The sequence below is a fragment of the Solanum stenotomum genome, chromosome 3 (genome assembly GCF_019186545.1).
Source record: "Solanum stenotomum isolate F172 chromosome 3, ASM1918654v1, whole genome shotgun sequence".
NCBI classification, from domain to species: Eukaryota; Viridiplantae; Streptophyta; class Magnoliopsida; order Solanales; family Solanaceae; genus Solanum; species Solanum stenotomum.
Genome location: NC_064284.1, coordinates 12,087,730 through 12,109,343, shown reverse-complemented (window position 1 = coordinate 12,109,343; position 21,614 = coordinate 12,087,730). Strand labels below are relative to the sequence as shown.

Below are 21,614 nucleotides of genomic sequence, written 5' to 3'. Positions count from 1 at the left end.
ACCTATCCAGCTTATTTTTCATTTCTTTAAATGTCACATGGAATTGCCATGTCATTTTGACTTTACCACATGACATTTATATGAAAATGGAAAGGGATCAATTATGCCCCTAAAAAATTCGAGCCCATAAACACCTAATCCGACCCATAAATCAACCCCCTTTTTAAATAAACTACCCGACCCGTTTTCAACAATTTTGTTTAAATTTTTATTTTTTCGATAAATCCCAAAAATTAATAATTGATTAATAAAAAATACGAAAAATATGAAAAAAATATAAAATTAACGCCAAAAATTCACAAATAAATATTTTAACCTTAAATTCAACAATTTCAACAATTTTTTTAAATTTTTATTTTTTTCGGTAAATCCCGAGAATGATAATTGATTAATAAAAAATATGAAAAAAAAATATAAAATTAACGCCAAAAAGTCACAAACAAATATAGTAACCTTAAATTCAAAAATTTCAACAACTTTTTTTTAATTTTTATTTTTTTCGGCAAATTTCGAAAATGAGTAAATTATTAAAAAAAATTGTTGAAATTTTTGAATTTAAGGTTACTATATTTATTTGTGATTTTTTTGCGTTAATTTTATATTTTTTTCATATTTTTTATTAATTAATTACTCATTTTCGGGATTTACCGAAAAAAATAAAAATTTTAAAAAATTGTTGAAATTGTTGAATTTAAGGTTACAATATTTATTTGTGAATTTTTGGCATTAATTTTATTTTTTTTTCATATTTTTCCTATTTTTTATTAATCAATTACTAATTTTCGGGATTTACCCAAAAAAATAAAAATTTAAACAAAATTGTTGAAAACGAGTCGGGTAATTTATTTAAAAGAGGGGGGGGGGTTGATTTATTGGTCGGATTAAGTGTTTATGGGTTTGAATTTTTTAGGGGTATAATTGATCCCTTTCATTTTTCATATAAATGTCATGTGTAGAGTCAAAATGACATGGCAATTCCATGTGGCATTTAAAGAAATGAAAAATGAGTTGGATATGTCCAGCAGACCAACTAACACCCATAAAGGCATATTTAGATCAAAAGTTGGACAGCGAGGGCATGAGTGAGCCAAACTTTAAACGAAGGAAATATCTAAACCTTTTCGAATAGTTTAGGGGTATATTTGACCCTTTACCCAATTTAAAAAGACATTATGCAAGGTCACCACGTTGTTCGTTTGCCCATTTTTTTTTAATTTCTTTATTTATATTGAATCATTAATATTGTATTCAAAAGATAATGATCTGTCTCTTTGTATAATTATCCAAAAAAACTCTTAAAATTAACTTAAACTAACTTGATGGGTATTCGAAATTCACATTATATATTTAAGAATATAGAATTTATGTTTTTTCTTTGCAAAAGGACGTAAAATCCCAAAAAGGAAAACAAAATTTGAGTATCTAAAATTCAACGCCGCACGTTTCCAGTGAAATTGGGATCATATTCCGGAGGCGGACATTGATTGACGTGGCACAATATTATTGGTCAAGCTCTCTAAAAACTTGGCGTCCTCCCAAAACTTTTCAATTGCAATTGTCATTCCTTTCTTTGCCTTTCTCCCATTTCTAAAAAAGGTCCTTCTCTCTCCTCCTCTTCCTCTTTGCCGTTTTCCCGGGAAATTCATCTGAAGAATTTTCCCGGAAAAAAGGCATCTGCATATTTGACGACGACAAAATTATCTGCAGATTGCTATCATTTTTTGAAAACAATTTTGTATATTTATGTTATTTTATTCTTAGGTTTAATTTGAAGATTCAGGTGAATAATTTTGTTTGATTGGATTGGGATTGGAGTTGAGATGACAACGAGTCACGGAGGAGGATCCTTGTCGAGGAGGAGTTCGTTGTCGTTGACGAGCTCGACGTCCAACTTGAAGAAGAAAGCAGCCGCTCATGAAAATGGAGGTGGACAGCCTGATTCCGGCACTCGAAAGTCTATGTCGATGTCTCGTTCCATGTGAGTTTTTATTCTCATGTTATCAACCTCATGCACCTTGTTTTTCAATTGTTTCGATATTCATTTGCCCAATATTTTGATCATCCTTTGTTGTTAAAATTCTATTGCAATGATTCCTGTAGTGTAGAAAAGGAAAACTCATATTTATTTCGTTATGTATGATTCAACGCTTGAGGCTCGATATCCTGATTCCTGAAGGTTATGAAAGGATATTTATGTATGCATGTGTGGTATATATACACTCACCGATTTAGGGAGTGGATAAGTGGTTTGTTTATCAGGTTGGATTGATTGAGAATTTTGGGGAGCTCTAGGTTCAATTTGCTCCCGTTATCCTGCAATCTAAGCAAAACAATTAAGTGTGTGACAGAATGTTGGTTATATATGCTGTACTAGATACTTTCATAGCCTAACTGTTATATTTATTTCAAATATTGGAAATTTGGAGCTGGAGCTGTGTTCTGGTGCAGGGAATATCCATGACTTATATGTCGGTTCTCCAAAGCTAAAATGGAAGAGCGTATTCCTAATGCATTTGCATTCTTGAAATTATCTTTTTGGAACTGGAATCCATGCATACTGGTCGCTATCTTACTGTTACATCAAGTCAAAGTAAACTAAATTAACTGCTGGCATAGATTGAGTGAATTGGAGTTGCATATAGATGATTTTTTACATGGATGCATCCACGTTAAGCTGGTAGGACATGGGCACAGGGACTTCCATATAGATCTAAAATTATACCACGGAAAAACTATGTTAATCTTAACGTACCTTATCTGCTACATCCTCATGTTCAATATTAAAGCGAGTGTGTGTTACGTGGTTGTATATTGCTACGCATTAAATGCTGCGAGTGATTATGCTGCACAATTTTGCCAGAGGTTTTTGCTTATTCAGTTTATTGGCTATACTATGTTCTTTCTTTTGGGCTGGTTGAGTTTGTTTCATACACAAATTAGTTCTATCTTTAAAGCATTGCTTAGCCATTAAAATCCATCCACTACTTTATCCTTAACTTCTTGACCACAGAGTTACAAATCTATTAAGTGACAGTCATGGCTGGAAATGATTATGCTAGTGGATGTACTGAATGTTAAAAATCATGAGTTCAGCTTAGGGGTGGGGTTAACAACCACTCCAACTCTCCAAGTCAAAGTGATCATTGATATATCCTTTCTTGTAGTAATAATATTTGGTTCTCCTACACATTTGTTTCAGGGGATTGACTGGAGAACGGACAGTCAAGAGACTGCGACTGTCGAAAGCCCTAACCGTACCTGATAGTACAAGTATTTATGAAGCTTGCCGCAGGATGGCTGCTCGCAGAGTTGATGCTTTATTGCTGACTGACTCAAATGCATTGCTATGCGGTATCCTGACAGATAAGGTTTAACTAAATCTTGCATAATTGTCATAATCCGGCCAAATAAAATCAAATTATGAGATTTTCCTTTTAACAAAAAATAAATAAATACCTTAAACTAACTTTTCTTTGCATCCTTTTCATTTCTTCTTTGGGAAATTGAAGGACATAGCGACAAGGGTTATTGCTCGTGAAGTTAATATTCAGGAAACACCAGTTTCAAAGATCATGACGAAAAATCCTGTTTTTGTGCTTTCTGACACACTAGCTGTAGAAGCCTTGCAGAAAATGGTGCTAGGTTGGTATATTTAAATAACACAAATGGTTGATTCTTTCGAGCCTATTCAATAACTCACTGTCAAACTGGCCACAGGAAAATTCAGACATTTGCCGGTTGTGGAAAATGGAGAGGTTATTGCTTTGCTTGATATAGCAAAATGTCTTTATGATGCCATCGCTCGACTTGAAAGGGCAGCTGAGAAAGGAAAGGCCATTGCAGCTGCTGTTGAGGGTGTTGAAAAGCACTGGGGCTCATCTGTTTCTGGTTAGTCGAGAATTTTGCATTGTTTCTATATTTCATTGATATAGCTTGTTGAATGTCTTGAGTTCATTTTCCAAGTTTCCTGCGGTTGAATACGTTATTTGATCTTCCATTGGATGTGTCATTTTTTAACCTCTTTTATTTCTTGATTGTCTCAGGTTCTAATACATTTATTGAAACACTTCAGGAGCGGATGTTCAAGCCTTCTCTGTCAACCATCATCTCTGAGAATTCAAAGTAGGTAATATCTTTACTTATTATAATATTTAGTATGTGATTCAAAGCTTGTAATGTAAGATAAATTTCATGCAATTACTGTACCTGTGGTGTTTCTAGGGTTGTTATAGTTGAACCAAGTGATACTGTTTTAGCCACAGCAAAAAAGATGCTTGAATCTCGAACAAGCTCTGCAATAGTAATGGTTGACAACAAACCACGAGGAATTTTAACGTAAGGTTTCTCTTTTTTCTCCAAATGTCAGCCACTGAATCTGAGCTATAATGTAATGCACACTAATCATCTCTTTCAAATATCTGCCTCATTGTGGTTGCAGTTCAAAAGACATGTTGATGCGAGTCATTGCTCAAGATCTCTCCCCTGAGTCCATTCTCGTTGAGAGGGTAAATCTCTCTCTCTTTCTTTATTTTGTAGGTCCTTATAAATTACTATCTTATAGTTTTGCAAGTAAATGAGATCTCATATTCTTTCATTATTTCCTATATTGGAATTTAAGAAAGAAAGTAGCATTTAATCTCCGTCAACTTTTGTTTTATCATGCATAATGTTCAGGTAATGACCCCCAGTCCAGAATGTTCTACAACTGATACACCTATTGTTGATGCTTTACATACAATGCATGATGGCAAATTTTTACACCTTCCTGTGGTGGATAAAGGTAACATTTGATCTTCCCAAGTGTTGGTTTGAGATATAATATCTTCTTTTCCTGATTTCTTTTTAAAAAATTGTAATTCTAATGTGGTGCAGAGGGAACTGTAGTTGCTGTCCTTGATGTTCTTCATATCACTCATGCAGCTGTATCCACGGTAAGAAGCATGCACACAAATGTTTAAATTTTGAAAACATTGACTTTTCATAAGTCACTAGTTATTATGCATATGCATGCTTTTTCCATAAGTTGACAAGTTTCTGAAATTAATGTCTTCCTAGTTATCTTTGCATATAATGGTGCATATAGAAAGAAAAAAATAAGTCATTGTCATCCCCTAAGAGGAATAAGTGCTCTGAGCTCCCTTTGACCAGTTATGATTTATGAAGGACCAGATGATGTTGAACGATCAATTGACAAGCCATTATTTCAGAAGTTCATCCATATATATTTTGTTATTCTGCCACTAAGATATGATTAAAGGGACTAATCATGTCAACTTTCAATTGCGGAAAGAGTGTAAACAACAACCATGAATTCCTCAGTTCTTAATGAACAATCATCACTCAATTTTATTGACGAATGAGAGCATTCAAACTTCAGTATGGACAGATTTCAGACGACATTTCTTTTGTCAAAGAACCATTATTTTAAAATATGATTAGGTTTCTAAGTTTGGCAAAGATGCATATTTGTGCCTCATCATGACAAAAAATAGCCTTAAATGGCTCAACTAAGAATAGTAACTAGCAATACTTCAAACCATATTTCTGGTGCTCGTCAAGACAAAACTTGCCCTAAATAGTGTGGATCTCCTTTGTGCATTTTCTATGAAGCTCATCATTAGTAACGGAAAACTTTTAGAGTAATTCACTGGTCAAATCACCTTTTTAATGCTATCTTGTTTATGCCTATCCTCAAGTCAGTTGATTTCCCTTCCTTCCACTTCACCATCATGGTGTGCGTCCTTTGCAGCCATTTGCATTTTAAATGTTTAAAATTTCTCTTTTAAGGGATATTTCAACTTGGAGTCTTGGGGCCTCTTTACTAAAACTGTTAGCTTATGTATTCAACGGAAGGGTCCAACAATGTTTCCAATATGCAAAAGGCATCTCTAGATTTTGGTAATAATTTTGGTCAGCATTCACAAAGGAGATCAAATCAACAATGTTGCAATAAATCTTGGACATCATTATGGCCTTTCCTGACTTAGTTCTAGTTTTAAGATCCAAAACTTTTTCGTATTGGTGACGTTTCAATCCATCCTTCGATGCACTGTGATTCCGTGCATCAGGGACTTCCAGTCCTTTGAATTTTCATTCTATGGGTGGAACAAATCATATTTGTACAGTATTAGGATCTTAGTTTCTACATTTGATCAGCCAAGCTTTTTTGTTGCCCAAGCTTGTAGATAGTTATTCCTTAACTGTGCCTCATTAACCAGGTGGGACAAAATGCTGGACCGAATAATGAAGCTGCAAACACTATGATGCAAAGATTTTGGGATTCAGCTATGGCATTGACTCCAGATGATGATGAAGAGACACGGAGGTTCTAGCCTCTTTTTCCATATATTCTGTTAAATCATTTTTTTTCTTTTTACTGATCTTTCACATTTGTCTATGACGTTTCAGCGAGAGTTCATTGAAATTAGCTTCTGAAGGTGCAGAAACAGGAAGATCAAATCCTTATCCTTCGGCGAGCCTGCCAAATACTTTTGCCTTCAAGATTCAAGACCGAAAGGGAAGGATGCACAGATTCAACTGTGGTATGCTATTGATGAGCCCTTGTTAAAAATTAAATACACAAGAAACAAATTAAGTGCTTGTTGTATCTGACCTATGCATCATATATGAACTTCCATATATCGTAGTTAATATCTGCCAGATACAAACTAAAATTTGTATTCTTGTTCTTCTTTGAAGTATCTTCAGACTTCTGATATGAAGCACTCTTTGAAGCCCCTGATTCCTTTCAATATTGTAGTGGCATTTAAAATGCGAATTTTCCATGTTACTCCTTTTATTCTTTGGTTCTCTACTATTATTGATCCCTCCCTATATAGTATATAGTGAGATTAAGGCAAGTTTGTGAACTAATAAGGCTGGCTTACTTTTCATATGTGTAGTACTCTTGAGAATCCCCATCATGCATTGTATATTTAGCAGTACCCTTGCTTGTCATTTTGAATTGTCTGAGAAATATTGGAACTATGGTTCTCCAGTTATATTATGCTACCAAAATCAACTCTTAATGAAATATGGTATCATCTCAATGCACTGTTTGTTCTCTCTCAAAATGAACAGTTAATAATTTGACTCACATCAATATTATGGCCCTTATATTTCCATAATTCAGATATACGGAGCGTGACAGATCTTATAACTTCAATCATTCAGAGATTGGGGAATGACATTGACCGAAACAACCTTCCTCAGATTTTGGTAAGGATGCATGAGCTTTTCCCTTGTACATATGAAGGTTCCCTTTCGCCCGTGTTTTTCTGTAATAACAGGCTTGACTTCAATGTTCATTGTAAACCCCTCTGTTGCAGTATGAAGATGAAGACCAAGACAAGGTTATCCTAGCATCAGATAGTGATCTTACAGCAGCAGTTGAACATGCAAAGTTGTCAGGCTGGAAGGTACAATTGTTTCTTTTCCGGACCTTTGTTGTGAAACAGCACGCGTTAGTATGACTTATAAGAGACATAACAATAGTGAAAAAATATCATTTACAAAGGAACTGATGATAAAAATGCAACTTCTACAGGGACTGAGATTGCACTTAGACTATTCAGGAACGCCTGGTCGTAGGAGAGGTTCCAACTCGGAAAGTTTGGATTATGCTCATCCAGAATCTGCATGGGCCTCTGCCTACACCGCTGTAGCAGCTGGTGCTGCATTGGCCGCGAGTTTAGGTGTATTTGCTTTCTTAAGGAGATCCGGTGAATGATCAGTCGAAAGTTTCGCCACGTGATATACATACCCTGCACTGGGAGCAGCTGATAGGAAACAAATAATGGGTCAGCTTGATTTGTATGATTGTTTACTGTGCTATAGAATTTTATATACCTGGAAGCTGAATTTGATGTATAGTGAGAGTTGTGTCCTCTAATTACACGCTTTGTAACTCAACTGACCAAAGCAATTTTTTTTAGTTCCCAGAGTGTTAACAGAATTCAGAGGTGTCATATGGCGCATTCATGTCCATGTAAAAATATTTTACGAAACAACTTTTGTTTGTGCTTGTAATGACAAATTTACATTTATTGTCAATGTCAGTGAATAGGGTAAAAGACAAACTTTGGTTAAATTGTTGTGTCCAAATTTTGGTTCCTTTTGATTTATTGTGGTTGTATTTTTTTTGGGGGGGGTGAGGGGACTTGAGATGAGAATGTAGATGGTCGAGTCCAATTACTAGCAATATAAATGCAACAATGTATATCTGCTATAAAATATATAATTATTTAAAAATCGCTACAGAGTGTAATTATGACAAGTAATAAACTACATTAAGTACAACTTTTTTTCTAAAAAAGATAAAGGGTCCAAGTAGAACGTGGCTACAATAGAACCAAATTCTTTCTCAGCGTTCCCACCTCCACTCAGGTAATAAAGAATACTACTCTAATAAGTTCAATATTTGTGTCGGTGCATGAAATCACGTGAGAATAGCAAAAGATACTGACGAGTTGATTATCTTTTTTTTTTGGTTTTTCGTGTCCAAAAGAAGTCTGATTAAATTTGAATCGTGCATGACAAGATCCATTTACAAGTGACTCCCCCAATTAGATTTTCTACATATCTAAGACTCAAGTCGAAATCAAAAATGAAACAATCTTACTATTATACTACAACCTATAGTTGATTTACATCTCACTTTTTCTTTCATTTGTCAGTCTTTTTTTAGGCAATTTGCTTCCCTTCTTTGACTAATAACTCTTGTCTGTCAACTTTTCTGAAGAAAAAGGAACAATTTCAGAAACATTTAAAAGAAATAAAAAGATTGCTTGACACCTCAGTCAAACGTGTTAAGTTTTTAAACTACAGTAATACTTAATTTTCATAAAATAGAAATCTTTGATGAAATTTAATTCCATTACTGAGAAGGGTACTCTGCTTGCTATCATTTCAAGTGGCTAATTGATTTTTCTAATTGGTATATAAATGGCATGTCCTTCACTAATGATTGGTACTTTTATGACATATGTTACGAAATTTACCAGGAAGGTTCCACTCCCAGAATATATATGTTCCAATTAACAAGCATCAAGTCTTCCAAATTTCTCTATCTCGGAGAGATAATAATAAGATCTTCATATATTTTAACCTTGGTTGTTGTTATGAACAAGTTAAGCAACAACACCAAAAGGAAACTTCATATTTTCATACACATATACCCATATTTTTTTTGTATTTTTTCATTTTCCTATTACAAGTGGAAGGAGAAAGAAAGGGGGAAGAGGTCAATAAGAATAACATACTTTACCAAGAGGAATACTCTCACCAGTATTGCTAGACTATAAATAGCCTGTAGCGGTAAAATGTATGCCCTATTAGCCGTAAAAATTTATTCGCACTTAATATTTATATTAAATTATAAAATATAAAACTAATAGTTAAAAATATACTTAAATTATCACTTTTCACAAGTTTTATATCTTAACTATCAATTCTTCTCTTCACCTACCTAAACTATCACTCACGTATTATTAAAACACAAATTGATGCTCAAATAGCCAAATATTTGTCCTCAATCAACAACACTTGTGAAAAGGTGATAATTTTAGGTATGCATTTTACCATTAACTCTAAATTACATGAACTTATCATTGTTTAAGTTTTAAATTAAAGTAAAAATTGATCATTATGTATTCATTAACCACCAAAAGGTTTTTTCCCCCTGTTTCACAATATGACTACTACCACAACCACTCGTTAAATTTTACCACTTTACAGTTTTACATGTAATTAACTGTTTTTTTCTATTCACCCAATAAGACCCACAACGAGATGAAGACAATCTCCATTTAAAGATTCCACAAACTTACATCTGCACATTTATTTCATTCATTCATCTGTCTGCCTTACACCTATCCCACTATACTACTAAATGTCTAGATCCTTCCTCTTTTTTAGTTCATCCTAACCATATACTCCTTATTTAGTTCATTTACCATTGCTATTGCTATTGCTATTTCAACATTTTCTTGAGATTCAAGAATGGGTCATTTGAGAAGAAAGGCTCCACCTTTTTGCTCTGTTTTCTTGATTTTCCTAACTCTTTTATGGGGTTTTCAAAATACTTATGGAGAACAAAAACAACCCATTAAAACTGTTGTTGTGTTGGTTTTGGAAAATAGATCTTTTGATCATTTGCTTGGATGGATGAAGAAATCAGTGAATCCAAGAATCAATGGTGTTACTGGAAAAGAGTGTAATCCATTGTCTACTAAAGCTCAAGATACTGAAGCAATTTGCTTTACTGATGATGCACAGTATGTGGATCCAGACCCTGGTCACTCTTTCGAAGATGTGGAACAACAGGTATGACCATCTCGTCTAAAAACTTAAAGTTCAGTTCTCACTCATTCAGGTGGAGTTAATTTTCGTATCGTTACTCAATTAATAGTTATAACTTTTTTAACAATGAAAGTGACTCTGACATAATAACTATTAGGTGAGTGAGAATACTTTAGAGAATTGAATTTCATGACTGTCTCGTCTAAAAGTTTAAACTTATGTCACAAATAGGTATTTGGCTCTGGCTCTGGCTCTATTCCATCAATGTCAGGTTTTGTAGAACAAGCACTCACTATGTCTGATAAGAATCTATCAAGAGCTGTCATGAGAGGATTTAAGCCGGAAAATGTCCCAATTTACGCCACATTAGTTCGCGAATTCGCGGTATTCGACAGATGGTTTTGTTCAATTCCAGGTCCAACACAACCAAACAGGCTATTTCTATACTCTGCAACTTCTCATGGTTCCACTAGTCATGTAAAGAAGCAGCTAGCTACAGGGTATCCGCAAAAAACCATATTCGATTCGCTACACGAAAACGGATTGGATTTCGGTATTTACTACCAAAACATACCATCAACTCTGTTTTACAGAAATCTAAGGATGTTGAAGTACATGTTTAAGTTTCATCAGTATGATTTGAAGTTCAAGAAAGATGCTAAAAATGGAAACTTGCCTAATTTGACAGTGATTGAGCCAAGGTATTTCGGTATAATCGGATATCCAGCAAATGATGATCATCCATCACATGATGTTGCTGATGGACAGAAATTAGTTAAGGAGATTTATGAGACATTGAGGAGTAGTCCTCAGTGGAATGAGACACTTTTTGTTATTACTTATGATGAACATGGTGGATTTTATGATCATGTTAAAACTCCTTTTGGTGATGTTCCAAATCCAGATGGTAATACTGGGCCTGCACCTTCTTTCTTTAAGTTCGATAGGCTTGGTGTTCGTGTTCCAACGATTATGGTGTCTCCTTGGATCAAGAAAGGAACTGGTAAGTTTCAAATTCCCATCTTTTAATTCGAGTATTTGGTGTTTGAAATTTACTGGTTCGATTAATCTGAATTTGTGTCTAGTGGCAAGTATTCCTACTGGAGAGGACTCCATTTCGAATTAGGCTCCGAAAGGGTGTGATGGGAATGGTAAATTTTCATTTATCCTTAATCAGAAATTTCGACTGAGAGTGTTAAGAACCCCTCGCTATAAGGGGTTTGATTTCTCAGATGATCACTCAACTAATTGTTATTATCTCAATATCTAGTGTTCAAAATTAACTGGTTCGATTTATCCAAAGAGGACTCCACTTCTAAGGCTCCAAAAGGGTATGGTGGAATAGTAAATGTTCACTCTGATATTCGAGTCGTGAAAATGAGAGATAATAACTACTAGTTGAGTGAGCAATCAACTCTCGTAATGAACTTCCTAAGGTGTGAATTTGACTCAGTCGTATCAGTAAATTCCGTATATTGCATGCTTAAAGCAAAAAAAATATTAAATTTGTTTATAGACTAGTCAGGTTTTAGAGCTCCCTAGCAAAGATGACCCTATTTCTAAGGCCCTTACCCAACCGAACGGTATTACAGAACATCAAAAGTTCCTTCCCTCTTAATTAAAGTCTTGAATTCGAGCCATGAGAATGAAATGCACTTCAATAAGACGTAAACCCCTCGTAATGAGTTTTATACTGGGCGAATCTGAATAATTAGTCGGATCAATGAGTTCCGAAGTAAGACAAGATTGATCCAAACTTCTACATGGTCCTTTCATATGGATGAAGTAAAATATATTGCAATACAGCAACATGTTCAGATCTTTCTGTACCACAATTTTTTATTATCTAACATAGTCACGGGATCAACTCTTTTCTTGTGTTTTTCTCTGTGTCCTATTCTAGTTTTTGATTAACTAACATCACATTATTTTTTTATGCAGTAATAACCAAGCCTAAGGGACCTACACCAAGTTCAGAATTCGAACACTCATCAATTCCAGCAACAATAAAGAAAATATTCAATCTTACATCGAATTTTCTAACTCATAGAGATGCTTGGGCTGGCACATTTGAACATGTTGTAGCACAATTGTCATCTCCAAGAACTGATTGCCCTGGTAAGTATTCATAGATTACTAGTTCTACTTTTATAGACGATTATCTTTCTCAATTTTCGATTGATTGATTATTTGCAGAGGTTCTACCGGATGCATCTCCTTTGAGAAGCACTACTACTGAAGCTGATGAAACTCGGGCATTGTCCGAGTTTCAGAGCGAAGTAGTGCAATTAGCAGCTGTGTTGAATGGGGACCATTTTTTGAGCAGTTTTCCACATGAAATGGGGAAGAAAATGAATGTTAAAGAAGGTCATAGTTATGTAGGAGGTGCAGTTTCAAGATTTATTAGTGCAAGTAAAGAAGCTATTAAGTTAGGAGCAGATGAGTCTACTATTGTAGATATGAGATCTTCTCTCACTACTAGAACTTCTGTACACCACTAGTTTTTTTTAGTTTTTTTATTTATATGTGATATCAATAAGCCCTTTAAATGTATATTGGTTTTTTTTTTTTTTTGTGGATTTTGGCATCCATTTATACTTTTGCTACTTAATTTACTAGTAGAGTTTTTCTTTGTGTCAAGAGGATACAACAATCTATATATAATAAAAACAACAAAGAAGACAATGTTTTGCCCTATTTGCACCGTGTAGTTTTTCAACGAAGAGAATTCAGTTAAATCCCCGCTTTCCAAGCTAAGATTGTTTTGAATCCTCATTCCTAAAGCTAGTTTTGCGTTGTGTGTACAATAACAATAAATATATTTCAATCTTAAACTTCATTCCTCAATTACATCGGTGTGACATGAGCTTGACCAGTCTAAACGACACGACAAAAATTAAAACAAGGAAAGTCCTTTCACGAGAAGCTATTTTTTTGGGAAATGTTTTAGACATGAAAGATGAATGTACAAGTTACAATGACGGCAATTAAAGGTGGGTCTTGAAAAAAATTGTATTGTTGTGTATACTTAGGTACTTACTTATTAATTATTATTCACAGCACCATGTTTTTCATTATTTTGTCAACAACGTAACTCTAGAAAAAAAATTAAAATGAGAGTCACGGGAGAATGAATTGAGAGAGTCCATGCGTCATGCGTGACAACAAAAGTTTTAACACGTGATGGTTATATTCACTTGTAATTTTTCCCATATGTAATGACTACATACCATTAAAGCTGTTAAAACGGGTCAGTCCAACTTCACTCAGTTCAAGCCTCACGGGCGAAAGAAATTAATGGGCTAGAACGGACTGATCCTTCATTTGAAAGGGCCTAGAAACAATCAATCCAATCCTGGAAGGGACGTGGACTGGGTAGGCTAGCACTTTTTTTTCTTTTGAAATTTAAAATTTTGTCAATATATTAAGTTTTTAAAGTCTAATAAAATTATATGAAAGTACATAATAGTTACAATCATAACATGCATTATACATATAATTAGTGGTGCTTTCAATTACAATTTCATATTTGAAATATATATAAAAAAAAAAAGAGAGAAAATTTTCAAATAAAATGTGACAAACAGTGGTATTGTTTCAATAATTTTAACAAAAAAAACATTTTAAATTCTTTATTGATGAAATAAGGAAATAGTTTTGGCTCAGAGACCACCCACCCTGGCCTCGGTAAAGTCTCAAAAGGCCCAAAGCTTACGGGCAATCTCATGGGATAAGCCCATTTTGACGCTCCACGTACAATGTTATGCAAGTTTTCTAATTTACTTGGAATCAAATCCCTTGGAATATAAAAAATAGGAAAAATACATTAAAAAAATCTCTGAACTTGGCACGAAAACTTACTTTAGTATTTAAACTATACGGGTGTTTATATACACCTTAACATATTTGATGTGAATTATTTTCAATCCTCCGAACATCAGCCCAATTGAAGGTTGAGCATTGTTACACACGCGCATTTTCATTGGTCCACGCCGCTAAGGGTTTAAAAAATATCTTACTCATTTTATATAATCCACTCGTTCCCAAAATACTATCCAACCCATTTCTAAACAAATATCCCTAAATCTCTGAGCCTGATGCTCATTCTCTCAAATCTACAAGACCTAATCTCAAGATTTTTCTTTCGTTAGCGTGAAGTAATTGATCGCATTGTGTGCTACAATTTTGTTCAAGAAGTAATGACAATCTTGAAAAACTGATAAACAATCTGAAAAACTGATAAGTGAGGAAACAAAAATCAAAAATAATAGATGAAGAAGAATATGTTTGAATCTTACATTTTGAAGAACAATAATTCCTTCAAAGATTCAACTTTTAGGTTTGAAGAGCTAAGATTTGAGAAAAATATAATAAATTAGGTCACCATTTTTGGATGATTGGGTTGGTGAGAGAGAAGAGGTAATTAGGGTTCTTAAAAGTGAAGATTGTTCTTCAAATGGGTAATAGGTCGGATATTACCATTGGAGGGGCAAATTTAATTTTTAAAAAAATGTTAAAAGATGACTAACACGCCGTTCTAAGCTGTAACAACACGCACACAAGGCAGGTGTTCGGAGGGTTGAAAATAATTCACATAAAAAATGTTAAGGGGTATATAAACACTCGTATAGTTTAAGTACTAAAGTAAGTTCTCGCGTCAAGTTCAAATTTTTTTTTAATGTATTTTCCCTAAAAAAATATAATCAACATCAACATGAATATATAACCTACTTATGAAAGAATGCTATATATTTCATTGCAATAGAGAAGACAATAAAATTGCTTGTTAATAATGATTTGAAACTGGGACAACTAACTAGGTTCAATAACCTTCAAGATATTCCACAAAAGACGAAAGGAGAAATCAAAATGAATATGAACTTGAAGATTGATTGTTAATGAAGTTTTAACAGCAATAATTTTTGAAACTTAATTAAAGATTATAAATAACATACATTTAAAAACGAATATGTTGGATAGTCATCGTGGCGGAATGTGGACCATAAATAGAATTTTACAAAATTACAAGTGGCGTGTAGTATAGACGGGATGGAGCAGCAGCAACTGCACAAGAAAGATAAACATGGCATTCGGAATTAGCGCTCGCCTTCTTCCCCAAGTCACCGCCAAGCAAAATTCTCCCCTCAATTTTGCAGCTACTAACGCTGAACACCACCAATGCGTATCGAAAATACCATCTTTTTGGTCAAAGGTACTTCCACTGGCAGTTGCGGTTTCGCTGGTCGCTCCCTTGCCTTCTTCGGCGATACCTTCTCTCAACTCCAAATCTTCTCCGGTTGCTCCCATGACCCCATTCTCCCAATCCAAGAACTTGCCTACTGGACTCCAAAATGGGTAATTTTTCCCCATTTTAGGTTGGTTATTTTATTACTTTGCTGAAATTGAATTTTGTGCACTTCAATGTTGTCGAGGTCCGGAGTTTGTATAACTCATGCTAATTAATCCAATTTTGTTGTTTTCATTAATGTCGTGAACTCATGATATGCATTGCTTTCTTTCTTTTATTTGTCAATGAAATGGGATTGTAAAATGGGCTGAACCGTTTTGCTCATTGCACGGTGCTATTTGCTTGCCTAGTTCACCGTACTAGGCTATGAGAGGCTCAACATTGGGTCCAATGTAAAGCAAGCCTTGCGAATGATGGTGGCTCCATACGGCTAGGCGTAGGCCCTGAAACCATAACAAAGACAAGACAATTACAGGGAGGACGTGCATGTTCTCGGGCGAGTGCGGACTAGGTTAGTATACAAGATCATCAACATAGTAATAGGATGCATCTATTGCACGACTGAAATCACCTAGTGGTTTGCTTGTCTTTGCTTGGATTTGAACCTAAGACCTTAGGGTTCTCAACTTACTTCATTGACCACTAGGCCACACCCTTGGGTGCTATTAAGGGTGCATGAGGTCTTGGAATGTAGTGTGGAAGTAAACAATCTAAGCATCCAATCCAAAACTTCAATGCAAACATGGAGACCATTATAAACCTTTTTTTGAAACCCTTGCACAACCATGTGATACAACTAGTAACTAAACACTCTCTTGCACATGTAATTGGGTTCCGATGTTCACCCGTGAAATTTAGTATGAAGTAACAGGCGTGAGAATGGGCTTAATAAATATTGGTTCTAATATCATGTTGAATTGTATGATCACGGATCACCTCATCTAGAAGTTTAAGTCATTTAGATTCAACATGATACAGAGTGGCCTAAGGCTCTGTGTTCAAGTCATACCTCTTATCAATTATCAAAATGAATCTCCACCTGTTTGACTTGCACATGAGGGGATGTAATGTGTGGGAGACTAAGGTAAAACAAAGTGTCATTCTCAAACAGTTGAAGCTTCTAAATGAGGTGGTCGTACAGTTCAACATGGTTGCAGAGAAGACAAAGATCTTACCCTTCCCTTTCAGTGGGCGAGATGAGAAGTGTTGTGTGCAAGTGAACCCAGATTCAAGTCTCCCAGTTGCCCATAGTCAAAATAATTTTCATATGCTTGGAGCCTTGGACGTAGAAAAAGAGTCGGCCAGCACACGATGTGCTTGTTACACATCTTAATTCTGTGGCAGAACCACATTTACCAAATTGTATTCCCTTTGCCATAAAAGCTGAATTTCTTTTTATGTGTATATATATTAATTGTTGTATCCTCCGGATACAAGGGAGCATTTCTATGAATCCCCTGGATGAAATCTTGCTTCCGCCACTGTCTTTAATAAATAAATAAGCAAAATTGTCTTCTTTCTGGTAGTTTAAGTTTTAGATGTCATCCACAATCTAATAAGCAGGCATGACTAAGTTAATTATTTCAACAATTAGAGGTACAATTTTGTCATTATCACCAACTTAATGCACACATCATTCATTACTCCCTCACATTGAAGGAGTGGATTCCGTTAAAGCTGATGACCATTGCAGGAAGATTGTGTAGTTGCTAACCTTCTCAGCTAATACTATTTTCCAACTATAGGTACCAGTTTCTAGCAGGCATCGCATGTAGTCAGCCTTCAATATCCTATTGTCACAAAGTCAGCTTCAATAATATAGGCTTTTTCAGAATTCACCTAGTCCCTGTCTACGATGTTGTTTTGGAATTCCAAATGTTATTTTAAAATCGTTTTTATTGCTTTAGGTAATTTCTTAGGGACCATTGCGTTAGTTTAACCCGTATGTAATAAGTGCAATGCATTCCTTGTCCACTTGGTGACATAGTTTTAGTGGTTAAACTTACAAAAGCTAAGTATCAATATGTTCTCTTGTTCCTCGCTTGATTTTGTAGTCAACTCTTTGAATATACAATTGAGGCAATTATTTAAAGCTAGTCTGCTCGAACATTTAATGATTACTCCTGTCGTTTAGCTTATGGTTCATGTTGCTTGCTATTGCAGAAAAATCAGACCTTGCCCCTCAGTTAATCCAGGGTGTGTATCGACAAATCCCCAATCTTCTTCTTCTGCCTTCCCCTTGATAATTTCTCAAAATTCTTCTGGCAATGCTATCATGGTAAAGAAGATGTGGACTTTCTAGACTTCCAACCGTTGTTTGTTTTCATTTTGTTCAGAAACCAAGCAATTGCCTTCTGTTAAATTCTTCATATCTGTGGCAGCAATTGCAGGATGCCATTTTGAAGACACAGAAGAATGCAAAGATTCAAGTCGTTGAAGATATCCCTGACGGTAATCTTATTGAATCAAAATGCATCAAACATTGCACTTTACTCAAGATGCGTAGGTGCCTGAAGTACTAGACTGATACAGATATAACTGCATAAAAGATACTTAACAAAGTATTTGAAATCTAGATATTGATTAAATAGGACTAAATAGGAAAAGTTTCCGGTGCATCATGGGAATGTTTGCTGATGATTGAAACAATTGCAGGAAAATATTTGCAAGCTGAGGTTGACGGAGGATTTGGCAGAGATGTTTTAGAATTTTTGGTGAAAGGAGATTCAGTTGCCTACAGAGCAATGGCGACAAAAGTGACCTATATATATCCATTTACTACTGCATTTGGAGATTCAAAAGGACAAGAAGAAAGAATGAAAATGATTGCAGAAGAGTTAGGATGGTATGCACCAAGTCTTGACTCAATGGATTAGAACTTTGATGCATATAACTATCTACATGCACCAAATTTTGTATAGCAATTCATGCATGTGGTAAGCTTTTTGAAAAAATATTCGTCTTTTGAATCTGATCATTGGTAAAAAAAATTCAGCTGTCTTTTTCATTATGCTTGTTACACCAGGAACTAATTCATGGGACTTGTTATGGTCACTCTGGGGGCTTTGTTATACTTGGTTGATTTGATTTTAACTTCAAAGTCTACTCGAGACCAAACCAACCCGACATCAGTTATCACATAGATCAATATAGGCTACAAGGACTCGAGTTAATTAATTGCCCGGCTTATAACACATGATTCTGCAACATTGAGACTTAATACAAACAAATATTTCCCTCAGTAAATAAGCAAATAAATGTATATTTTTGCCCTCAAAAATAAAGAATAATACAAACAAATATTTTTGTTCCCAAAAAAGCAAAGAACAAATATTAGAAGTTTCCTATACTATAGCTTTCTCAATGGACTCTTAACTTATTTAGGACGAAGATATTGTAGTAATTGTTGTGTTTTGTATATGTAGTGAAAGCGTGAAAACTTTGTACTATGTGTCAACAGTTAGATTTTTTAAAATCAAAAGCAGCCACAATATTCACTACTTTTTCCATTCTATTTTATTTTTTGATATAAAACACAACAAACAAATATCTTTGCTCCTACAAAATTAGCATAGATTGATACAAACAAATATTTGCCCCCAGAAAAGCAAATGACAAATATTAGAAGTTTCCTTTATGGCTTTGAAGTGATCCCCACAAATTTACACTTCATATTTTTATTTGTTTTTGCCAATAGTTGCAATTTTAATGACATTAACTGCCAAGTTGTCAGCCAAAAATACTATTCCCTTCGTTTTAATTATGTCATGTTGTTTGATTTGACATGAAATTTATAAAACAAAATTTGAAGTTTTTTGGTCTAAAATAAGTTATCGATATTTGTGGGCTCATTTTAGGATTAACTTGCTACGAAATATAAAAATATGTTCTTATTTTTAAGATTGACAAACAAAAAATATATCTTATAAATTACCTATCACTATTGATCCTCGAGTTAATTAGCATGGTAGCTACGTAAATACATGTTATTATGCTTTAACTATGGTTAATTACACATTCTAATTAACGTTTATTGCATCACTAAACAAGTGTTCAATAAGTCATATGCAACAAAAAATTTACAAGCGATTATCAATAATTATAAAGTACAATGAATAAACAAAATTTTTATATACTTTCTTTGTAATATTTTTTATACATATAAAGTGACTTTGACTCATTCGCCTACGTGATTCTTAATAATTCCACGTATTAAATAACCAAGCATATTCTTGTGGTAGGTGAATTAAATAACCAGTTATCCCTGAAACTTGGAGATTAAACTATTATTCTTGTTTTATAAAAATCATGCCATACCATTTAATTATTTAAATATAGGAAAAATTTTATTATGTGTGAGGCACAACTAGTACTAGTTGAATGAGGCTATTATTTTATTAATATTATATTTTGACCTGTGCGGGACCCATTCTTTATTTTCGTTTCTCTTTCTTACTTTTCACTTTCCTTCTTTTTCTCATTTTTTGTTCTTTCCAAAATATAAATTAAAGTAGTTTTTTTTAATTATTTATTTTAATAGAAAATATTTTTTTAATTTGTTATTTTTATCATTAAATAACTACATAAAATATTAATAATTAAATTTTAAATTTTAAATTTCAAAAATTTTATTAATAAAACTAGAGTTATGTGTATATATCAAACACTTGTTACTAAATTACACATTAAATATTTAGAAGTTATAAACATAGAAAGCATGGTAATGATTATTATTAGGTGTTTGACTATATAATTCATATATATTTTAACTGTATTGAAATATATGCCTTAGAGTTGAAAATAGAGTTATGTTTTATTTTTGCAAAAAAAATATTCAAAATAATGTTCATATTATATATAAATACAATTTCAAAAGTGAAAGTGAGTTGAAAAAACACATTATACGAACATGTTTTCCAAATTTAAAATATACCTTCAAAAAGAAAAGATTGTGTTTTAAATTTTCATGGTCAAAAATCAATTTTTAAATAAAGTGAAAAATTATTTTATAAATAATTTTTTATGCTTAAATGGGTGCTAAAAGTAGAAGTTAAAAAAGACACGAAATATGAAGGCGAAGTACAATAAATGAAAAATGAGAGAAAAAGAAATAAAAAAAATTTTAGTGGTCGATTTTCATGCAACAAGTGACTATTCAAATAATTAACTTGAATTTTTTATGTTAGGAGAAGTTGAACTGATTTTAAAATAAAATTAAATTAAAAAAAAAAAACGAGAAAAATGAAGAAAGAGAAGAAGAGTAAAAAAGAGAAACAAAAGGGCAGGAAGGAAAATAAAGTATGCGCCGATGAATCAGAATATAATGTTAATATAATAATCCCTCATACAACTAGTAGTAATTGTACCTCATTAATAATAAAAAAATTCGTCTATATGATAGAGAAATCTTGACTGATTTAAAAAAATATTATTTAAAAAAAAATTGTGATCTTAAATTAAATATTCGTAGAAGATATTAAATTATCATTTTGTTTTGTAATCATAGACATATTACGTGGAAACCTGAAATTAAAAAGGGCGGAGACACACACATCAATGTGTGTATTATTAAGTTGGAAATTGCGTGTAAGACTTATATTTGATGAGATATCTAGCCACGGCTTTTACTTATTTGCCATATATCTAATTTTGACTATAAATTCTCCCTCTAGTTGTTGATTATCTAATTATTGTTGTTGGCTGTTAACTTTTCTAATATTGGTAATTTGGTTTTTCTATTATTAAAATCAGTTTAATTAAGATTCGATCATGTGATACTGAAAAAAAAGGTAAGAAGAAAATTTGTGATGTAATTGATGAGATATCTCCATAATTTAATCTTAATCAGAGTTTTAAATTCAATTTTAAAAATAACAACTTTTCTAATTACACGTGTTTTTTTAAGAAATATGTACGCAACGTGAATCTTGAGTATATGAATTTCAAATATCACATTTTTAAACAAACCAAAAAAAATTGGAGCCTTGTGTTTTCTTCTTTGAATATATTAAGAAAAGGAAACGTTTTGATTAAAACCAATTTGATATTAACCTAACAAAATGGAGAA

At 33.5% G+C, this 21,614-nt stretch overlaps 3 protein-coding genes across 3 annotated transcripts; all 3 read left to right on the top strand.

The window, feature by feature from the left end:
• Nucleotides 1-1,552: 1,552 nt before the first annotated feature.
• Nucleotides 1,553-8,052, top strand: LOC125857577 (CBS domain-containing protein CBSCBSPB1-like). The gene is made up of 14 exons (XM_049537187.1): nt 1,553-1,978; nt 3,200-3,368; nt 3,510-3,642; nt 3,718-3,888; nt 4,044-4,122; nt 4,222-4,335; nt 4,439-4,505; nt 4,675-4,780; nt 4,873-4,931; nt 6,219-6,325; nt 6,409-6,542; nt 7,133-7,218; nt 7,329-7,418; nt 7,547-8,052. Exons 1-14 carry the CDS (start codon nt 1,821-1,823, stop codon nt 7,727-7,729), a joined length of 1,656 nt encoding a protein of 551 aa, XP_049393144.1. The 5' UTR covers nt 1,553-1,820; the 3' UTR covers nt 7,730-8,052.
• Nucleotides 8,053-9,909: 1,857 nt separating this feature from the next.
• Nucleotides 9,910-12,967, top strand: LOC125857578 (non-specific phospholipase C6). Its single transcript, XM_049537188.1, has 4 exons — nt 9,910-10,323; nt 10,531-11,302; nt 12,241-12,417; nt 12,496-12,967. The coding sequence occupies exons 1-4, from the start codon at nt 10,000-10,002 to the stop codon at nt 12,798-12,800; spliced, it is 1,578 nt and encodes a 525-aa protein (XP_049393145.1). The 5' UTR covers nt 9,910-9,999; the 3' UTR covers nt 12,801-12,967.
• Nucleotides 12,968-15,348: 2,381 nt separating this feature from the next.
• LOC125857588 (thylakoid lumenal 17.9 kDa protein, chloroplastic) lies at nt 15,349-18,494 on the top strand. Its single transcript, XM_049537200.1, has 4 exons — nt 15,349-15,654; nt 17,711-17,825; nt 17,929-17,998; nt 18,203-18,494. The coding sequence occupies exons 1-4, from the start codon at nt 15,383-15,385 to the stop codon at nt 18,421-18,423; spliced, it is 678 nt and encodes a 225-aa protein (XP_049393157.1). The 5' UTR covers nt 15,349-15,382; the 3' UTR covers nt 18,424-18,494.
• Nucleotides 18,495-21,614: the final 3,120 nt, after the last annotated feature.